The sequence below is a fragment of the Papilio polytes genome, unplaced genomic scaffold (assembly GCF_000836215.1).
Source record: "Papilio polytes unplaced genomic scaffold, Ppol_1.0 DF822289.1, whole genome shotgun sequence".
Lineage (NCBI taxonomy): Eukaryota > Metazoa > Arthropoda > Insecta > Lepidoptera > Papilionidae > Papilio > Papilio polytes.
The window spans coordinates 2,513,458-2,533,789 of record NW_013526915.1 but is presented as its reverse complement, the minus strand read 5'-3'; the positions used below and the strand labels follow the sequence as shown (position 1 = coordinate 2,533,789).

The following is a 20,332-nucleotide window of genomic DNA, read 5'->3' as shown; positions in this document are numbered from 1 at the left end:
CTGTCTCCGCCTGTGTGCACCATCACACCCACCTCTAATACCCTTGTATGCTTCCCTGTCATTCTGCTTCATCGATCTAATCGTAATACCTCATACCCCCATCAATCTAAACTTTTGGGATAGTTTGTCTTAAATTCGCTTCCCCATTTTTATTTTTTTGTCCCATAGAAATAATTCTTTTTATATCTCTCAACACAAAATAAGAGTAAATGGATATCTAACGATGCTCAAATTAAGTACATATACGAGGTTTTACATTACATATGAAAAGTAAAGGATAGTAAGAATAATTAATAAATTACATTGTTTAATTTTTATGATTTTAAACGATTTAGTTTATATTTTAGTTTAACATACAAAAATTTAATCATTCTAGAAGCAGGAGAAGCGTGAACAAGCAGTGAGACTTTTGCAAGCAATACACGCGGTCCTAAAAATTTCCTTACATAACAGAGTTTACCTTTCATGAGTTTACACTATTATCTAATTTCTAATAGAACTCAAGAAAATTATTAGTCCACGTGTGATAAACGCCAAATAATCTAGAGCAAGCATTGTTGTTTAACAATTTTTAGTAATAATCAAAAGGTCCTTCGAGTCGGATGACTTGCGCTGCAAACGAAGCAATTTATGAAGCAGCTTTCTCTGTTGGGTTAAAGCATGATGAAGTAAAGAAACTTGCAAAAATATCGCCGAAAAAAACGACAAAGGTATTGGTAGCATGGATAGCGCCGAAATAAAGGAACTGGATACAGATAGCATGGACAGCGCCGAAAGACAATGAGCACGGTTAGGCGAGACGACGAGACGGCGTGGTAGCGTGGGCGGGGAGACTCACGTGCGCTGCGCCCGGTCAGTGCGGGGCGGCGAGCACGAGTGCGAGCGCGAGCAGCGCGGCGCGCGGCGCGGCCCCGCCCCCGCCCCCCGCACCCGCTGCGCCTGCGCACACCGCCACACATCCGCTCTCGTACCTTATTCTACCCCTTGCAGACACCAACCGACTAAAATTCCATCTCAAACCGATTCGCTAAATGGTACAGAATTGGTAATTGATTTCAATATAACCTAAATTCTATTTAGCTTTCATCAGCACGTTTTTAAAATGTCATTAAGGTAGTAGAATGAAGATTCGAGTCGTGATCAAAAATTTTTGTCGGTTAGCAGAAAGGAGAAAGTGCATATGAGCGAAGAGGTGACGGTGCGGTGACAGGAAGTCAGGAGTTGTGTTGCTGACGTCAGTTCACCGACACCGCCAAGCTGTCCTAGGATGAGCTTGTGAGCCTTGAATTGTTAGCTACAGTGCTCATGCTAGGAGTCCTTGCGGCTGTGCGATACATTGAAAATACTGATTTTTTTATGTTTTATTATTTATCCATAATGACTAAAATATACAATAAATATGTTGAATAAAAATACAAGTATTTTCAATATTAAACGCAGAGCTCGAGGCCCCATAGTGCGATGACTCAATGCAAACTTCGTCCCATTGGATTTTGGATGTTACATAACCTAAATTTTTACAAAAACAATCGATAAATTAAATTGTTTGCACTATCACTAACTATCCTGAGTCATCACAGTATATAAAAAGAATTAGAACGGATTTTAAAAGAACTATTTAGTGGGTATTTTTATGATATGTAAAATGATAATTTATATGTGAATATTAAATATACATTAAAAGGGTCGCTGTTTGTAAATAAAAGAGTCCATGGTGTTGCAACATTGTTATATTCTAATTCACCAACATAGTCCGTTTAACTCTTCTAAATCTGCTAATCTAGTTAACAATATCCTCTGAGACAAAGATTGCATTGAACCGTCAACATTCAAAAGTTAAATATACATTTTAAGTATTGTTTATGTATCATTTAAACATTTCTACATTAAATATTCCTTACAATAGAATAAACAGGGAGTAAGCAGTCTGTCGTTTTGAACTACAACAAAACATCTACTTTTATTCCAAATGTATTTAATAACTTTATTTAAAAACGTATTTTAAATTGTATTTAAAAAAATGCAGACAAATCATTTTAGGGAAAAAACACGACATAATATATCCTAAACGAAAGAGCACTTAGGGCCTGTCCCACCACTGACTGATAGAAACTCTGATAGTTATAAAATAAGGGAACAAAATCCGTTATTTCCATCACATATTTTACACGTTGGAATGTTATCAGATCAATTTAGTGTGACAGACCCTAAATATCATGTTTTCGGAATTTTTTAATTCGTTTGAAATTGGAAGGGTAATAACTGAAGGTATTAAGACATTTTAACGACTGCTTACTCCGCAACAAGCTACAATAAAATACATCATTTCAAAACGTCTAAGATATTGTTTCTTCTTAAAATGCCAATAAAATACAAGTGCCTATACAATATAACCGTAGAATTCCACTGCAATGAGATTTGTTGACATATTGCAGAGAATGGAAAAGGATGACAATGTGTATTAACCATTGATCTGTATAAATGGATAGGTTTTTACTTGGAAATTACGTTTTTGTTTTTATTACTATTGTTAATAACAGTTAATTCTCTATTATTAGTTCCAATTGTCACCAACGGTGATGTTGACGCTAAGATGTCGAAAATCATATACAAAATACCACGTTATGTAACCTGTCCATTAATAGAGGTCAGTGGTTTAACACAAGCGTCATGGAATTCCGGTAATAACGTGGAGTTTGCATTGTGCGGTGCCACAATTTAATTGTGATTTCATTTCTATTTAAAACAGTTGCTGAAAAAGTAAATTTGGAAAGAAGTAGAATAGCCAATCAACTTTAAACTACAATAAATTTATATAAACATAAATTGTATGTAAAATCACTTTTTATATTATTATTTTACTAATAAACGTCTCTACTGAGAACAATTGGTTATGTATATCTCGTATTATATCTTAACCTTAAAATCTTTGAATACATAATATATTTCAAGTAGATTCAATTCTCGTATTACTTGTACAGTCAGCTGCAAAAGTATGTCAATATTTACAAACCTGTAGAAACATGTATATGCTTTCTATATTCAAAAATATGCATACACGTATCAGTTAGTTCGTTTCCGAGTATTACTAAATGTTATTGACGAATACATGATTTCATATCTTTGACACCGGCTTATAGAAGTTTCTAAAGTGGTAAATGTCAACGTTTAGCATTACCGACGTCCTGGGCGAGATTTCTACGGCGCCCCTTAATGCTATATGAACCCATAAAAATAAAGGCGCCAGTGGCACACCTTTATAAGAATGTGGCGCCACTTTATGAGAATGTGGCGCCCCTTTATGAGCATGTGGCGCCCCTTTATAAGTATGTGGCGCCTCTTTATGAAAATGAGGCGCCCTTTGTGAGTTTGTGGCGCCCTTTTTTTCCGGCGCCCTGAGCGGTCGCCGCCCCTAACGGTAGTACTGGTAGATGTATAAATATTTATGCAATTGACTGTACAATACTATGTAGAAGCGAAGTGCGTTTTGTTTGTGCAAATGCATTGAAAGCTATGTGTTCCTGTGTAGTGTCGCAGACTAACTTTAAATGCTTGTTTTGTTGTGCTGTAAGCTGATTTATTGCTGTGTTTTACGTTTTACATTGCTGTAAAAGTTTGGTAGTCGTATGTACTTTTTTGTTGTAACATAATTCGCTACAGTAGGTTAAAAATGGTTTATTCGAATAATTATATTATGTGTTTTCTTTAATTTTCAATTAAAATATTAGTCAGATTGGAAAGTTGAAAGTTCTGAGCCATTTAGTGTCGTTACACCGTGTTTATTTGAGGCACAAACTGTAGATACATGTATGGCATTGTGTGAATGATTGTTTTAGATTCTTCTTAGATATGAATTTATTTTCTCCCTAATATAAGGTTATGTTCTAATACAGATTTTTTTTTAAATAACGATAATCAACTTACTTAGAGATTGCGAATTATCAATGACAGCTATTATGTTGTTAATGTTTTATTTGTAATCCATTCCTAGCATAAGTCTAGAGTTCACTTGGAATGTTACAAGAAATGTTTGTAAATTAACATAAAATCGCTTTTAAAAAGTGTAATTTCTGTCGAAAAGTAGCGTTGTGTGTGTGTGTGTATACTAACAGTGTGGAGGCCTGGCGGCGGCGGGGGCGGGGGCGCCGGCGCAGTGCTGCAGGCCGGAGCAGGCGGCGGCGCGCGGCAGGCAGGCGCCGGCGCACGCGCTCTCGCAGCCCTCCGTCTCCGTCGTCACCTCCGTCCACACGGCGCGCCAGCCCGCCGCGCCCACTGACTTGTCGGCTATTATAAACCTAACATATGAATATAACAAAATGCATTTAATTGATATTATTGATAAACGGTCAAGGTTTAATATTAAAAACTGTGAATATTTCTCGTAAAAATCGATAATTATTCAGAATTGAACTCCAACCTTCGCCTTAAGAAGGAGAGAAGTCGGCGGTGCCTTAAGAAGAAATTCAAAATTGGAAGCCGAGAATATCTAAGACTAAGAGCGATGTTGACAAAGTTGTTGGATGAACTCTGATAATGGTCTTTAGAGTTTCCCGACTTACAAGAATTATTTCGTCTTATCATTTTTTTCTCAAAAAATCTTTAATTGTTTCATCCAATATCATCATCATCATCTCCTTATCCTACTCCCGTAGGGTCGGGGAAACATATTGTTTCATCCAATATGTTGGCTTCCTATCTGTACTAGTGATAATATAAAGAGGAAAAAAAATTAACAGCCAGTATTAAATAAAAAAATCAAATAATTTATTGAAATTAAACAGTTGACTGGACATTGATAGAAGTGTACATACGAGAGCCGTATGGAGTTGGAGGAGGAGAGGTACTGCCAGCGGTCTGCGGGCGCCTTCTCCCCGCACAGCTCCAGCGGCGGGCCCGGGCTCTCGTACCACAGCCGCAGCACCGCCGCAGGGCACCCGCGGTCTGGACACAGCAGCAATATCTTTTTATTTAAAGAAAGTAGGCAAAAATGTCCTCTTCCATACATAGCCAGTCAAAAAGTCTGAAGTCACTCTCTTATACAGGGTGTTCGAGAATTATTGACAAATCGGTATCATGGATTTTTTGAACGGAAATGTGAAGGTTTAATCCAATTTTGGATAGATTTCGTTAAATCTATATCTATATCGTATGTTTCATATTTTCCCCAGACTTTAAACTTAGCAACCAAAAGTATCATCATCTTCCTTTCCTTATCCTATTCCCGAGGAATTAAAAAAAATTATGAATCTTGAGATTACCAATTTTACTCTTAGCAGCGTAATAATATAATTTAAAATTAAACTATCAAGAAATTGAATTAAATTGTTCAAACTGTAACGGTATTACCGATGAGATGTCCCTCGACGGCGAAGAGCTGGAAGTTGAGGAGCAGGCGCTTGCCGGGGCGCGCGGTGACGAACCAGTTGCAGACGCGGGAGGCGGCGCCGCGCGCGGGCGCTGCGTAGGGCGCCGGGTGCAGCGGCGACGTGATCACGCCGTACTCCGCGCCCGACATGTTGCCCCCGCAGTCGCCGAATATTGACTTCGCCGGCTGGAGACACGATATCAAAATAGTTCATTAAAAATGCTTTAGTTAAAGACTTGACCCCTGAAGAGCACCTACATATCGGCTCATCACCTTTTAAGTGGTAGAGCCCGCTTTAACATCTTCGCACTGCACGACCACAAAGAAAACAGGCGTGAAGTGGAAGCGATTCCGGGTTTCGTCTGATGAATGTGGTGCCGGAGGTCTAATTTTAGTCTCTTTTACTTGCCACCCTTTACTTAAGAGAAAAGGAAGGGTAGGCAACGCATCTGCAGTTGAGGATGTTTATAGGCAGCGGTCGCTTTCCATTTCGGTGGATTGAGGTGGCCGCTTGCTCGTTTGCCACCTTATATTATATTATAAAAAAAATAACATATCTTTTTATCATCATCAACCTTTGTATGTCCAGTGCTGGAGATAGGCCTTCTCTAATGATTTCCATAGAATGCGGTTCTATGCCTTCCGCATCCAAAGACTTCCTGACTTATGTTCGTATGCAATCTACTTCAAAGAATTTTCGATCTCCTAACGTGGTTTAAAATTTTAAACCTAAGTACGTAAGTACCTAAGCACGGAATGATGTTTTTTTTATAACATAAGATGGCAAACGAGCAAGCGGCCAACCGAATCCACCAAAATGGAAAGCGACTGCCGTCATAGACATCCGCAATTGTAGATGCGTTGCCCGATTGATGGAAGAGACGCACATAAAGAGGACATTTCCCCTTCTTAAACATCTCTTCCACGTCAAATCCACTTTTCCTTCTCATCCTTTCCTCTTAAGAAAAGGGTGGAAAAGAAAAATTACTAAAATTAGGCCTAGACTAAATTAGAAATGAAAAGTTTCTTGTAGCAATGACTTACCTCGAATATATACCTGGCCTTGAAGCCCGAGGCGACGGCCTCGTTGTTGGTGTGCAGATGCAGCAGCAGGCCGAGCGCGCCGCGCGGCGACTGCAGCGGGCCGGGCGTGGCGGGCCCGCACCAGCGGCCCAGCGGCACGCGCGAGCCCTCGCGCCCCGTCCACCACGCCTCCACCCAGTCCTCGCTGCACGTCGCCCCGCTGACACAATCATTATCATAACTAATACTATACAGACATTTTTGTATGTATTGAAATAACTGAAAAACACTATTATCGAGAAACATTGCCTGTTTTTTTTACTATTTCTTTAATTTTATGTAGACGAAGTCGCGCACAGCAGCTAGTATTTTTTATAAGAATGCCTGGTTAAGGTTTAAAACACTGTTAGATTGCTGGTTGGACTCAGGCTGATTGGTGTTCACCTGTCGAGACATGAGTCCTGATTGACTCTCTAGAAGTATTATTGGTAAAGAAGTCGAAACTTTGCTATGTATTGGCTAAAAGTAGTAGGAGTAGTAGTGGAAAAGATTGCTTAATCAAGCCACGACCCAGAAACTTTTGTAAAACTAAGAAAGAAAACATAGAATAGATGAGAGAACTAAGAAAGAATAGATAAGAGAACGAGAAGATACTAAGTAGAGAGCCAATAAACTTAAACATAAACCGCAGATAAATATATTCTTTGACATTACTTATCATATAATAATGAGGCAATTTTCCGTTCAATCCTACTGGTACTCACCCGTATAAGCCAGCAGTGGCGTTCCAGGCGTCCGCTTTGACCTTAAAGTGGTCAAAGACGACGGTGACCTGCTCGTTGTGAGCGGCGACCAGCGTGTAGCTGCAGTCGGTGCGCGAGGGGTAGTTGCTGGGGTAGCGCGGCGAGTTGAACTCCCCGCGCTTCTTCGCCTCGGAGCGGTACGTGAAGGCGCACTCCCCGCCCGGCGCCGCCGTGCCCGGCACACGGTACTCTGCACATTATAAAACCCAATGTAGGATATTTAACAAATTATGTCGATGAAGTCACTTGTATGTGAGATTTTAAGGGTGATCTTACTAACATTATTAATGCAAAAGTTCATAGATCGAAGTTTGTTAGAGTTTGCAGCCTAAGCTGCTGAATGGATATCGATAAATGGCAAGGTATAGAGCATAGCATGGCATAGAGTATCTAGAAGAACAGAAAGGCTATTCACTTTTGTTTTTTTTTTAAATTCCAAGCGGACGAAGTCATAGGAATGGTAGTACTCTATAGTTTAACACTAATGGCTTTACTGTTTCTAAGTAGATTTTTATTTACATCATCATCCTCAGTCTAAGATCACCCAATGCACTGATTGGTACAATTTTTGTTCCTGTGCCGTTCGATTTTTTTTTTGGTTCTACATCCGATACTATCAATTCATAGACTTAATATGCTTCTAAATAATAGAAGTCTGCTAAATAGAAAGATAACAGCAATTGGATAAGAAGTAACATGACGGTAGTTCTGTGGGGTACAGAAGGATAGTATGTGAGTGACCTGTCTCGAAGGTGTATTTAGCTTTAAAGCCGCGTCCCTGCAGCTCTCCGGAGCTGAAGACGAGCACGAGGCGCGGCCCGTCGGAGAGCAGCGGCGGCGGGAAGGCGGGCGGGCCGGGCTCGCCCTCGCCGCACAGCTCCGCGTCGTGCTTGTCGTACGAGTCCGTGGCCTCCTGCCCGCGCAGGTACACCTTCAGGTACCCGTCGGCGCACGAACTGACCACAACACGCCGCTTACAACATGTGCACCGCCTTATCAACTCACGTCCCCACTGAGGGGAGCCTACTGCCTATTCTAAACATTACCTAATAAAGTTTAAGAGCAGGCGGACTATGACTAAACTGGCGATAGTTGTGCATACAGTGGTAAAGCCCGCTTTAACATCTTCGCACAAATGGGTCGACTTGCCCGATGCAAAACCACGACCACATATAAGTTAGGCGTGAAACGGAAGCAATTCCGCGTTTTGTCTAAAGAGTGTGGTGCTGGAGGCTTAGTTTTAGTCCCTTTTCCTTTCCACCCTTTTCTTAAGAGGAAAGGATGAGAAGAAAAAGTGGATTTGACGGTGAAGGAGACGCATAGTCAGGGGAAACGTCCTCTTTCTGTGCGTCTCCCCCTGCGTCAATTAAGGGTAGGCAACGCATCTGCAATTGCGGATGTTTATGGGCAACGGTCGCTTTCCATTTCGGTGGATTCAGGTGGCCGCTTGCTCGTTTGCCACCTTATATTATAAAAAAAAACTATTGTGTGGTTGTTGATTGTTTTGCATCGAATTTAACTGTTTAGTTGCACAACTAAAAATCGAGTAGTTGCGCATCTCCACATAAGTTTATAGGAATCAAAACGAGACCAAACAGTTGTGCTATAGTTTAGTCAATAACTCAAGAAATTTTGTCATTTGATACGTCTTCATCCTTAGATTGAAGGTAAGGTTTATGGTTTTTTAATTAACAGTTCCATTTATTTTATCTAGTTCTATTTAAAAAAAAAAATAGCGTTTCTTGCAACTTACTCCGGTTTCGGTTCACCCTTTGGTATAGAAAAGTTTTGAAATTCAAGGCGGACTCTTTCCAAATTCTGTGAGTCTTGCATACCGTATATAAAATATCTGGAAAGAAAAGATTTTTGTTAGAATTATACATCAATTCTAATTATTTCATATTATTCTCTTATTGGTTCTGCGACATGTGCTCACCTACAAACAACTTTTTGTATATAGGGGAATGGATAGTTTGGATGGTACACGAAGCCGGTGGACTCCTTCTTGCTGAGGATCTTCTGGTCGCACTCGGAGCCCCGGATGTGCTCTGCATCGTGTTTGCTTATAAAATCTGAAACAATACAATACTTACTTTAAACTGGTTACCAAAATATCAATCAGACTAGATTAGTCAAATAAGCTCAGCATATCCGTAAGATTATACGAAATTCTAGACTTTTTTTTATATTATAAGGTGGTAAACCAGCAAGCGAACACCTGGATCTGCCATATTGGCCATGCGATCACTGCCCATAGTCATTCGCAATTACAAATGCGCTGCCTACCCTCATTGACGACGGAGGAGACACATATAAACAGGACATTTCCCTTCCTATGCGTCTTCTTTATCGTCAAATCTACTTTCTCTCCCCATCCTTTCTTTATAAGAAAAGGGTAGAAAGGAAGAGGGACTAAATTAAGTCTCCGATACCAAAATCTTCAGACTGTACGCGGAATTTACTTTACTTTATTTATTTTATTTACTTTACGTCTGTCGTCTGTGTGGTGGTGGTATTGCACCGGTTGAGTTGACCTATTCCCGCAAATATTTTAAAGCGGGCTACTGTCAGTGTTACAACAACTTAACTAACAAATGTTTCAACAGTGAGTCATACATTGTACTCAATTAAAAACCTGATTTCCATAGTAAAAAGATATTCACAGTGCAACTGACCTAACTTAACGAAACTCTCTGAGAACTCGAAGATGCCTTTAAAGCCGCGGTTCTGTGTGTTGGCGGCGCGCGGCAGCGTGTAGAAGGAGACCAGCAGGCGCTCGTCGCTGGAGTAGAGGACGAGGTTGCGCTGCTGGCCGCAGTAGGTGCCGATCACCGCCGACGAGTTGTCGGGCCCGTCGTACACGCGCACCCAGTCGAAGGGGCAGCTGACAAACACTCACACTTCAACAACCCTATATGAGAAGGTAGACGAGCAACAAGTCCATTGGAGACTCTGGTGCTAAAATCTAGCATCCTTAAAAGTACATCCAGTTTTCGATGCCACCTAGAATTTGGATCATCCGCCCGCATCCAACACCTTACACCGGAGTTAAGATGTGTACAATACTGAGTTCTGCCAAAGCTGGAAGATCTCATCAGGTGTTTAGTGACGGTGTGATGAGCAAAGAAACTTATTTGCATCTCATTTCCTCCTGTGGTATAGAAAGTCTGATAACTCGGGTTGGGTTTAGTAACAAACTATTGATTTTTTTTTATTTATCAATATATCATGTAGACGAGGTATGCTGAAAAAATCGTTTTGTATGTAAATGATGTATAGAGATAAAAAAATCTGCCTTACTGCGGACCGCCGAAAAATAGGTCGAAGTCTCTGAACTCTAGGCGTATGCGTTGTCCGGGCTGACCAACGAATTGATAGTTGCAGCTGATGTCCTTGGGATAGATGCCGGGGTATGTGGGCGACAGCAGCAGGCCTGTTTTGCGCTTGCTGGCCTCGATTACGAACGAGCACAGCGTGTTCGGTACCGGAGTCCCCACTTCGAACTCCGCTATAGTTTTGTAACAATCAATAAAATTAACTACAGTTAAAAGTTACTGCTAAAATTTCTACAAAAAACTGTATTGAAGAGCAACATATTTTAGTCTTCAAGATGATAAACAAAGTAAAAGAGTACGAGTGCATCCAATCTATCAAGATTAAGAGATTCTATTGGGAATAAGATTCTAACTGTGATTCCTTATGTAATGTAAACGGAGATATTTTTGACAAGATCGAACCAAGTTGTGGTGTTTTATCATCATCATCAACTTGCTTCTTTTATGGAGGGTCGGCACAGTATGTACTGCTCTTCCATACATCTCTGTCAGGCGTCATATCTGAATCCTCTCCTTTCTTAAGCATATCCTCTTTCACACAATCAATCCATACTTTTTTCGGTCTTCCTCTTTCTTTGTAGCACAATGATAATATCATATATGAGAGTTGTGTGTATGTGCAACTTACAGGAGTTGATGAAGCGATAGGTGCCAGTGAAGAGCGTGGGCGGCGTGAAGGGCTTGTCCGTGTAGAAGGCGAGCGCGAGGGCGCGGTGCAGCGAGACGCGCCGGCGCGGCGGGATGGGGCCGCAGTAGCGGCCGCCGAACGCCGAGTTCACCAGCTCGCTCGCCTCCAGCGACGTCATCTCCGAGTAGATGTCCATGTACTCGTGCATGCATCTTAACACACACATTCATCCAATTACACATGTATTTACTCTCCTTTAATACTCTTTAGACAACCAATAATTTGTTAATTGAGTAATGTTTTTCAACTTTGTTAATAAATCATACTAATATTATAAATGCGAAAGTCTAAATGGATGGATGGATGTTTCTTAGAGTTTGTAGCCTAAACAACTAAACGGAATTTGATAAATTTTGGTACAGATATATAGGATACTCTGGAAGAATACATAGGCTACTACTCATGTTTGTTTTTTTAATACCATTCGGACGGATTCGCGGGCGAAAGCTAGTTAGAAATAGTTTATCACCGTTTGTTTTTCATCTAAGGTCCGGTTTAGTACTTCTGTTTCGATTTAGAACTTTTTAGATAGATTTGATATCGTAAATTCTAGTTTATCTCTTACTCATCTATTGTTATTATTATATTTCTTCCAATAGAAAGGATAACCGCAAGAAACTGTGGCGAATTCGTCAATATTTTCATTAAATTAGAAGCATGATTAATGTATCCGAGTAAAGCTTCCTACATTATGGAACCCGATATGTTTATTAAATTGTCCACGTCCCTTTCTGTAGTTATTGCAGTTTTGCTAATGGCGGACAAAGTTCCCGCTAACTCCGAAAATGTTTGTGAACTCCACCTCCATTAGAAAGATTAAGCCCGACCTATAAATATGTTGTAGGAAGCAATAGATAAATAAATCAAATACCGACTGCCGCATATGAGAATAGTTTGACCCGATTCCATTTCTAGCTTCAATTCATTCCTTATTTTATTTATTTATTTATGTTTATAAACCGAGATATAAATAAAAATAAAGATTTCTAACACTTACGCTGGTAGCTCTCCGACTGCGGCTCCACTGAAAAAATTGTGATTAATTTAGAAGACCGATAACACAATATCTGGAAAAAACGAGGAGTAGAAATGTTGTCTACCGCCTCTTTCTAGCCAAATAAACCTGGCCTCTTTTAATAAAAGCCTTTTGTCTAATGTTGTATAGACAATCATAATACAATTACGTTGCAAAGTTAATTCGCAGATAGTTTTATGCTTACATAGATGAGTAATTCTAATCTACAAATATTGAGCTAATTTTAATTTTTAACAATATCTTAACCAGGGCCGTCGTGATAGTGTAGTTGGGTAACCGCCCAGGGCGCTAATTAGAAAAGGGCTTAGTCAACTAGTTACACAGTCTAACTGCACAGAACACAGACTACACAGACTGGCGTTAGCTCTTTACCCCCCAAAAACATGGCATCAATGGGGCGCCTTGGAAATTACGCCCTGGGCGACAGTAGCGTTAAAACCGGTACTGTTTATAACACTACAGTCCGTGCTTGTAAAGCTTGAATTTGCTTTTTTTAAATATCAGTAGATTTTTGTTATTTTACTGATATTTCCTTTAACCATTCCAACTAAGCTCTAGGCTTGTGCCAATATGGTTCACGACAATAGTCGAATGGCGGGATTCGAACTCTTGACCGCAAGGTCGGTAGTCCATACCCCAAACCATTAGGCTATTGGCGCTTAAAATTGGTGTATTCTGTGTTTTTTATTGTGTTTTGAGTAAAGATGTGCACTCACTCTGGCGGTTTGCCTCGCAAGTTGAATGTGCGTATCTCTACGAGCACGCGCTGTCCGGGCGCCGCGACGAATGTGTACAGACACTGCCGGCTCGTGTTGCTCGGGTTGACGAGCTCCGGCGCGTGGAACGACCCGCTCACCGCCCCGCCTCGGCTCACGAACGACTCGTCGCACTCTGCACATAAATACATCAAAACATGAAACATAGCTTTTGCCCGCGACATAGCTTATGTTACTCAGTGATAACACAGCCTGTTAATGGTGAAAGAATTTTTCAAATCGACCCAGTAGTTTTTGAGTTATTTTAATACAAACAAAAATACAAATCTATATTAGTAGAGGATATTACAAAAACATCGTCTCTCATTAGGAGTAGCTATATGATAAATGTTAAATTTGGTAGTCAGTTTTCGTAGTTAAGATCCTGAAATGTGACGTTAGTTCAAAATTTCTTCCCCTTCGAAAAATTACAAACGGTTATTACATTCAAGTTCGAAATACTAGAAATAACAAACAATATAGACATCGTAATACTAAGAATAAACGCATTTTCTCTTGAGTGAAACTGCCTTTCGACTATTACGTTTCGATGTTTTTCATAGCCAAAATGTCGACCCATCTCAACGGTGACATTTCAACTTACCGCGTTTTGGGTCAAGTTTGATAGAAGCATCCAAAGTGATAAATTACATTTTGATAGATTTTTTTGTAATAACTGACTTAATACAACAATTATCGAATTATTCTTATCTTAAACGTTTTCTATGATGAGAATACTAAGAATAAGAATACTATTACGTCAAAAGTCATTATAACCTAAAAATTTAGATACCTCTGCAGTTATAAAATATGGTGCTCTTGCCTACAATAGATAATAATAAAACTTTCTATTAGCTTTATTAATCTTCTGCGATCTCAACTTTTAAATTAAAAACGTGAAAACTACGAAAGCCTATATTTTTATAAGAAAAAAAAAACAACGGAGACGAGAACAACAGCTATAACCGCGGACCTGTCCATTGTTTCAATTTTTAATGTCGGTAAAAATTGCGATGTGATGGAATACGGGAAATATTAAAAACATTTTCATATCGTTCTTATATACTTTCCAACAATACACAAAATGTACATCTTTTCCGAGTTGTATCAATATTGTAGAGAGGACAATATTTCACAAAGAAAATTATGATGATTAACTTCACAAACATTTTTACACATTAAATTTTAAATACAAAAAAGGAATTATACCTATAAATTCTTGATACATAGAATAGTGCCATTAGAATTTCATTATTTTCACTGTTTATAAACGTATGTGATCTAATAAACACTGTATTTACAATAGCACGTTAACACTTGGTTACTTTTCAGACACATATTTTCCCGCGCAATTCTTTTTTTTTAGCACTACCTATTTTATAAGACGTTTTGTGAAAGTGGCCAGTTTGACTTTATAATAACCTCTTTGGTATTAAAAAGGTTGAATAACTGTTATTTAGTATATCGTTTATATCGTATCATTTAAATTCGATGTAGTTTTATACAACTGTTGTGTCTATATTAATTGGGAAAATAAAAACAACTTTCTGTAAAAATTCGACATTTGATTTTTATACAATGTATTAAGACGTGATTGAAAACAAGCGTAAGCTGCTTTACGCCATTAAAAAGTTTTCCCTCTAGCCGCTGTAGCGCTTTACGTTGCGGCTTACCCGGTAACAACTTCGTAAATACGAATTTTTGCAGCGCTTTTTGCTACTTTACTGTGGTTAATTTCCACAACCTTTCTCCTTTACTAAACTTTCTATAACTAAACTTGATGAAAGAGTGTATTTATAAATCTTTTAAATTTCATGGTTCAGATGAAAGGTTTTTTGTTTTACTGTTTCCTTCATTATCAACAAAAAAATCAATTCCGTAAATTTAAGATGACTTAAAATGGATTCGATATTTTACTTTTTTGTATTTTAGCGGTGTCATCTATTAACTCTGGCATAATATCAATTTCGTGCAACTTTAAAAAAAAAGATGTTTAAGTTTTTTTTTTCATAAAATTCGGACGGGTTTGACGTTCATTAATTGCCGGCCAGGTACATTTCTAAAGCTGATGAATGGTGAATTGATATAGGTTTGTGCGATATTCTTTTGTACGATTATTGTGCTGATGATTTGAGTGCGACATGAAACACTAGCAAAGGCTAAAATAAGATCTCTAAATGTATTATTTTACAAATATCATGACTTAAGTAAATATAAGAATTGGAATTGTATTTTATGTTTACAAATATCGGTCATACTTCCAAAAGTAAAAAATTATGTTAGTTTTTTGTTATAATTTGTATATAGGCTAGTATAACTTGTGTAGAGATCTTGTTATAGCTCTATGTAAGTTAGTGTGGACGTACTTGGAAGCTTAGTGGGCGAGGCGTCGGCGATGGAGGCCGGGCTCGAAGGCTCCGTGGCCTCTTTCGCGATCGCTGCACAGAAACAACAACGTCTCTAAGGCTTTAGCTTTGTTTAAAATTAAAATATTAACTCGTTAAGTATTATTTACTTTATAGTAAAGTAGCAAGTCGCCTCGATTTTGCTGATATGTACCTAAAGAAGCTTTGTACTGAAGAATGGTTTTTTTTTTAGTTTGTCCGAGTCAAATCAAATATTTTTTACTTTATTATTGTTTATTAAACTAATCCATTCCAATGTTTTGAAAGAATTTTAATCTTAAACTTTTATGTAGTTCATCACAAGTTTTTGAACGCGACTGTATCTGCGCGAAATTAAAAAAAGATAGTCTATGCGTTCTTCCTGACTATATTCTTTATCTGTGCCAAATGACTATACTCGTATTATGATTTGATTCAAAATAGACAAATCCTTTAAAGTAACTGAGTTTATCAGTAGAATAGTCTTCCGTACCGTGTCGGAAATGTTAGATGAAATTCTGTAACAATTCGTAAACAGCCAAGTTCTACCTGAACTAAACGTAGTCGAAGTTTAAACTTTTGTACAACATTCCGCCAACAAGTAACGATAACAATGCAACGACTTCCTAACATTTTAATTAAATTTGAGACAAGAGTTGTACGACTAACGTGTCATATGACACTTAAAACCCTCTTCAAAGACGCAAAATGACACTGTCTAAGTCAGTTATAGGTGACTTACGGAGTTCCTTAATGTAGTTTTAGTATGAGAAATCAAAATTAAACTTTTATGTGTGTTTGGAAATTAATTTTACATTGTTAATATTCTAAATCATACTGAATATTATAAATGCAAAAGTTTAGATGGATGGATGGATGTTTGTTAGAGTTTGTAGCCTAAACGGCTGAACGGATTTCGATGAAATTTGGCATAGTTGTAGAGGATAGTCTGGAAGAACACATAAGCTACTTGCATTTGTTTTAATTCCACGCGGACGGAGTCGTGGGTGAAAGATAGTCTCTTATAAACATTAAGGTTTGTGATAGAATAGAATGACGTTTAGGTTTTACGCAGTGGATGGGATGGGAATGTGGGGCGTAACTCAATGGAAATTTCTTTTAAAAAAATCACCGTACCGACCTATTTTCACGGACGGGTGCTTCTTATACTGGCTACACAGCCATCTGCGGTTACCAACGAGAATGTAATTTCATAAATTGAAATATATTTTAAGAAAAAAATGTTTTAACGTCACATTTTATTTAAAAATTATATAATTATCATTAACAGAACCAACATTAATATTTAAATAATGATTTTAGTTTTAAAATGTGAAAGCGAATTACGTTCGAATTTTAAACTGCGAAAAAAATAAATTGTCTCCCAATAACGTATACAAATGGCAATAAAAACCGATGTCCTATTGGTTTGTATTTTTATTTCCAAACCAACCAGCATTAGTATTTATTGTACGGGATAACTGAGAGCCGCGGTCGAATCGTTCCCGCGCTTTTTGCTTTTACCGCGAACATTTTTCATTCGTAACCGAAGCGAATAAAAATAAATGGCGCGAAATACAGTTCATATTTAGTAGTTTGTGTTCCAATCCTTTTTAAAAGTATTCCGAACATTCCAATATTGATATTTTAAAATCAACCAATAAAAGTATGTAAGGGTTCTTTTACGTGTCTTGTTTATTTTCCAAAAACACAAAAAATTGCCTGACCTAAGATATTTTATTATAGCATATTTTTAATACTTAAAATGATATATAACATTTATCAATGACGTGTTTCATTTAATAATCGATTTTATACAGCTTCGATGTTAAAAGTACACGCTTTCCAAGAAATCTAATCAAATAACCTCGGGACGTTCTACTTTTTAAAACTTCTCTAACGACTTCTCATATTACATTATAATAGATGGGACTTTTAGCGTCGAGATAATAATCGAGTAAAAGAGTTATTAATAATTTTCATTTAAAGTAACTACATATGTATGACTTAGCTGTTCCCGTGCGGCTTCATCCGCATGAAATTATGAAATTTTATTTTATTGTTTACATTTGTCAAATTATCAATAGTAAATGTCAAAATGACATGACATGACAAACCTTAGCAATCTTTCTTTTTTGATGTTGGCATCAACTTATGATCTCTTTCCCACATTAGGATTTTTATCCAAAATATTTACCTCTTAAGTTTAATGGCGTGAAAATATATCCTAAAGCATGACGTAAGTGTAGGGCTTTTTATTAAAAAAGGAATTATTCGAAAATATGCTGTAATTGACATCTTCGGCAACAAAGAAGTGTGTTTACGCTTTATTATATTAGTATAGAAGTATAGATTACGGTATTCTTTTTTTAAATATGTCTTCAAATACAACTGTCTCTGAAATCAATTAATACTAACCAATAAACAAATATATACAACACATTACTCGATTCCAGATAATGACAATTGCAGTTGTACAATACGGCGTCTCCGGATGTTCAGCCATCTTGATTATCTTTCCGGATATTGGATGCGAGAAGCCGACGTTAGCTAAACCTACATATGTACACAAGTTCAATTTTACATATCACATATATCTATAAAAAACCCTAAATATAAATGCTGTTAAAATAAGACGAAATCAAATAATGATTCTTGCCCACTTCAGAAGGTACCAAAACTACATCATTGCTTTCTATTATAATAAAAATCCTTTAGAAAAAGAACTTTCCGACAATGTATTGTTTGTTTATTTTCATCATCATCACCAGCTCACTATACGTCCCCACCGAGGGGCTTGCAGCCTACCCCAGGTTAGGGTGACTAGGCCTTAGTCAACTACACTGGCCCAGTGCGGGTTGGTTAACTTCTCACATATCTTTGAATTTCTTCGCCGATATGTGCTGGTTTTCTCACGCTGTTTCCCTTCGCCGTAAAAACATCGGGTAAATTATGTACATATGAAAATTCGAAAATCAAATTGGTACATGGCGGGATTCGAACCCAAGAACTTGAGATTACAAGTCAAGTGCTTAAACCAATGAACCACCGCGCTCTTGTTTATTTGACTAACATTTTTACACTCAAAAACATTCAGGAAAGCCTAGCAGTTAGTGATTTGCCGCTGCTGCGACAGAGCGCTACATTGCATATACAAACAAAATTAACTGAACGTTGCAAGTTGAAGTTAGTGTACACCGCTTAATGTCTCACTTAAAGTAACAAGTTGTCACCTGTACACTAAACATTTGAAGTAAGTAATGCATATAATTAAGCTAAGGGATATTAGAAGTTTACGATCTAACTCAGAGTAGTAATGACTAGGGAAAATAGTGTAGATTTCTAATATTAAATTTACCCTTAGGGTATACTCTTAATGACCAAATGACGTCATCGTGTGATGACGTCATTTGTTCATTTGCTTATAGAGATTAATTTTAAAATTATAAAACAAAAGAAGAATCTCAAAACAAAAGAAATTAAAAATTAAAGTAAAAATAATGAATATTATCTGACGCGCATAAAATTTTAATTCTTACCGACTCCATCTATACTGCGCTAACTTACTGTAACTCAAACGGTCAACTTCATCCAAGTAGAGCTAAGTTATAGCTAAGTTTCAAGTGAACGAGTTGCTAATAATAAATTAAACCTTCGAAGTAGCTCGCCTTTCGACAATGGCGTTTGTAATGTATCTGAAAGGCTTTTAGTCACGTAGTTAAATTTGTTTTGTATAAGTCTCGAATTTTGTCTACTGTAAATATTTTCCACCCTCTGAAGTTTCATTAAACGATAAAACAACAAAATCAAGCCCTCTGATCTTTCAAAATGCTTTAGTAAACGAAGTTTGGTTGTCGTTTACTCTTCAACAAACTTTTTAGGGCAAAATTTATTAAGGTTAAACCTTTCATATCAGATAGCAATTTTTGCTATAAATTATTTTTAACTCGACGGCTTGTTGTTTAAAAAAATAACGTAGTTTACTCGCTTATTTTAATAGGACTCTAATTTCCTTTGAACAAAATCAATAATATTTAATACTAATGTTCGCGTGCGGCTTCATCCTCATAAAACTATGAAAATTTAAATTTTATTACTTACATGTGTCAAATTATCAATTGCAAATGTCAAAATGACGTGACATGATGACAAACCATTGCAATCTTACTTCCTTGATGTTGGCAGCTTGTAGCTTATAGTCCCTTTCCCACATTATGGTTTTTATCCAATTTATTTACCCCATAAGATAAAAATATATAGCCTAAAACGTGACGTTAGTGTACGGATTTTTATTTAAAAAAGATTACAAAAACATGCTGTGATTGCTGACATTTTACGCCAGTATTAGTATTAGTATACATCCAAAACACTATTTATAAAATAAAATGGTTTCAAAAAAAACGTTTAGATCCTTTAAAAGTTTTGTTTTAACGTCTTAACTTTCCTATAGTTAAACGAATGTCAACGTTTTCGTGAGTTTTGAAGAAAACGGTCCGTTAACGAGGTCCTTCTCAGTTTCAGCTGAGTTCACAATTTAATGTGAAACAAAAGCACTTCATTTTTTCTTTTAAACTAAACGTTTTCGCGTTTAAGAAATTAATTTAAGCATCTTTTCCACCAGTGCGCAGTGCAATTTCTATATCTGCGAACAGTAACTATCGTAAAAATCAGTTAGTGGGAAAGGACCTTAAGAAGTACAAACGGAGTAAATCTATAGAATCTCCTCTATTTTCATGGGATGTTATTTTTTTCTTTGTATACGCAAGATTGTTTGATAATTGTTTTCCTTTCCCTTCGTCCCTTCGTAATGAAAAGATCTGCCCATTAAGTGTAACAATTAAATAATTATGAGAAAAAAACAAAACCGACTTCCAAACAAAATACACGAAAAACAAAACAAAATGCACTAAAAACAAAACAAAATGCACTAAAAACAAAACAAA

At 37.4% G+C, this 20,332-nt stretch overlaps 1 protein-coding gene across 4 annotated transcripts in view; it reads right to left on the bottom strand.

The window, feature by feature from the left end:
• Positions 1 to 2,834: 2,834 nt before the first annotated feature.
• LOC106106347 (CUB domain-containing protein 2) overlaps positions 2,835 to 20,332 on the bottom strand; it is a 48,568-nt gene continuing 31,070 nt past the window's right edge. The window contains exons 1-15 of one of the 4 annotated variants that reach the window (XM_013286927.1): positions 16,531 to 16,568; positions 15,372 to 15,443; positions 12,967 to 13,141; positions 12,212 to 12,238; positions 11,155 to 11,366; positions 10,492 to 10,699; positions 9,867 to 10,075; positions 9,128 to 9,263; positions 8,945 to 9,040; positions 7,933 to 8,147; positions 7,153 to 7,381; positions 6,410 to 6,608; positions 5,347 to 5,551; positions 4,812 to 4,941; positions 2,835 to 4,295 (exon numbers count right to left, since the gene is read on the bottom strand). In XM_013286927.1, the coding sequence (XP_013142381.1) occupies positions 4,106 to 4,295; positions 4,812 to 4,941; positions 5,347 to 5,551; positions 6,410 to 6,608; positions 7,153 to 7,381; positions 7,933 to 8,147; positions 8,945 to 9,040; positions 9,128 to 9,263; positions 9,867 to 10,075; positions 10,492 to 10,699; positions 11,155 to 11,362 (2,025 nt within the window). In that variant the 5' untranslated portion in view covers positions 11,363 to 11,366; positions 12,212 to 12,238; positions 12,967 to 13,141; positions 15,372 to 15,443; positions 16,531 to 16,568 and the 3' untranslated portion in view covers positions 2,835 to 4,105. Of the gene's footprint in view, positions 4,296 to 4,811; positions 4,942 to 5,346; positions 5,552 to 6,409; positions 6,609 to 7,152; positions 7,382 to 7,932; positions 8,148 to 8,944; positions 9,041 to 9,127; positions 9,264 to 9,866; positions 10,076 to 10,491; positions 10,700 to 11,154; positions 11,367 to 12,211; positions 12,239 to 12,966; positions 13,142 to 15,371; positions 15,444 to 16,530; positions 16,569 to 20,332 lie in introns of those variants that run through there. The other 3 variants (XM_013286924.1, XM_013286926.1, XM_013286925.1) reach the window with 3 other exon arrangements.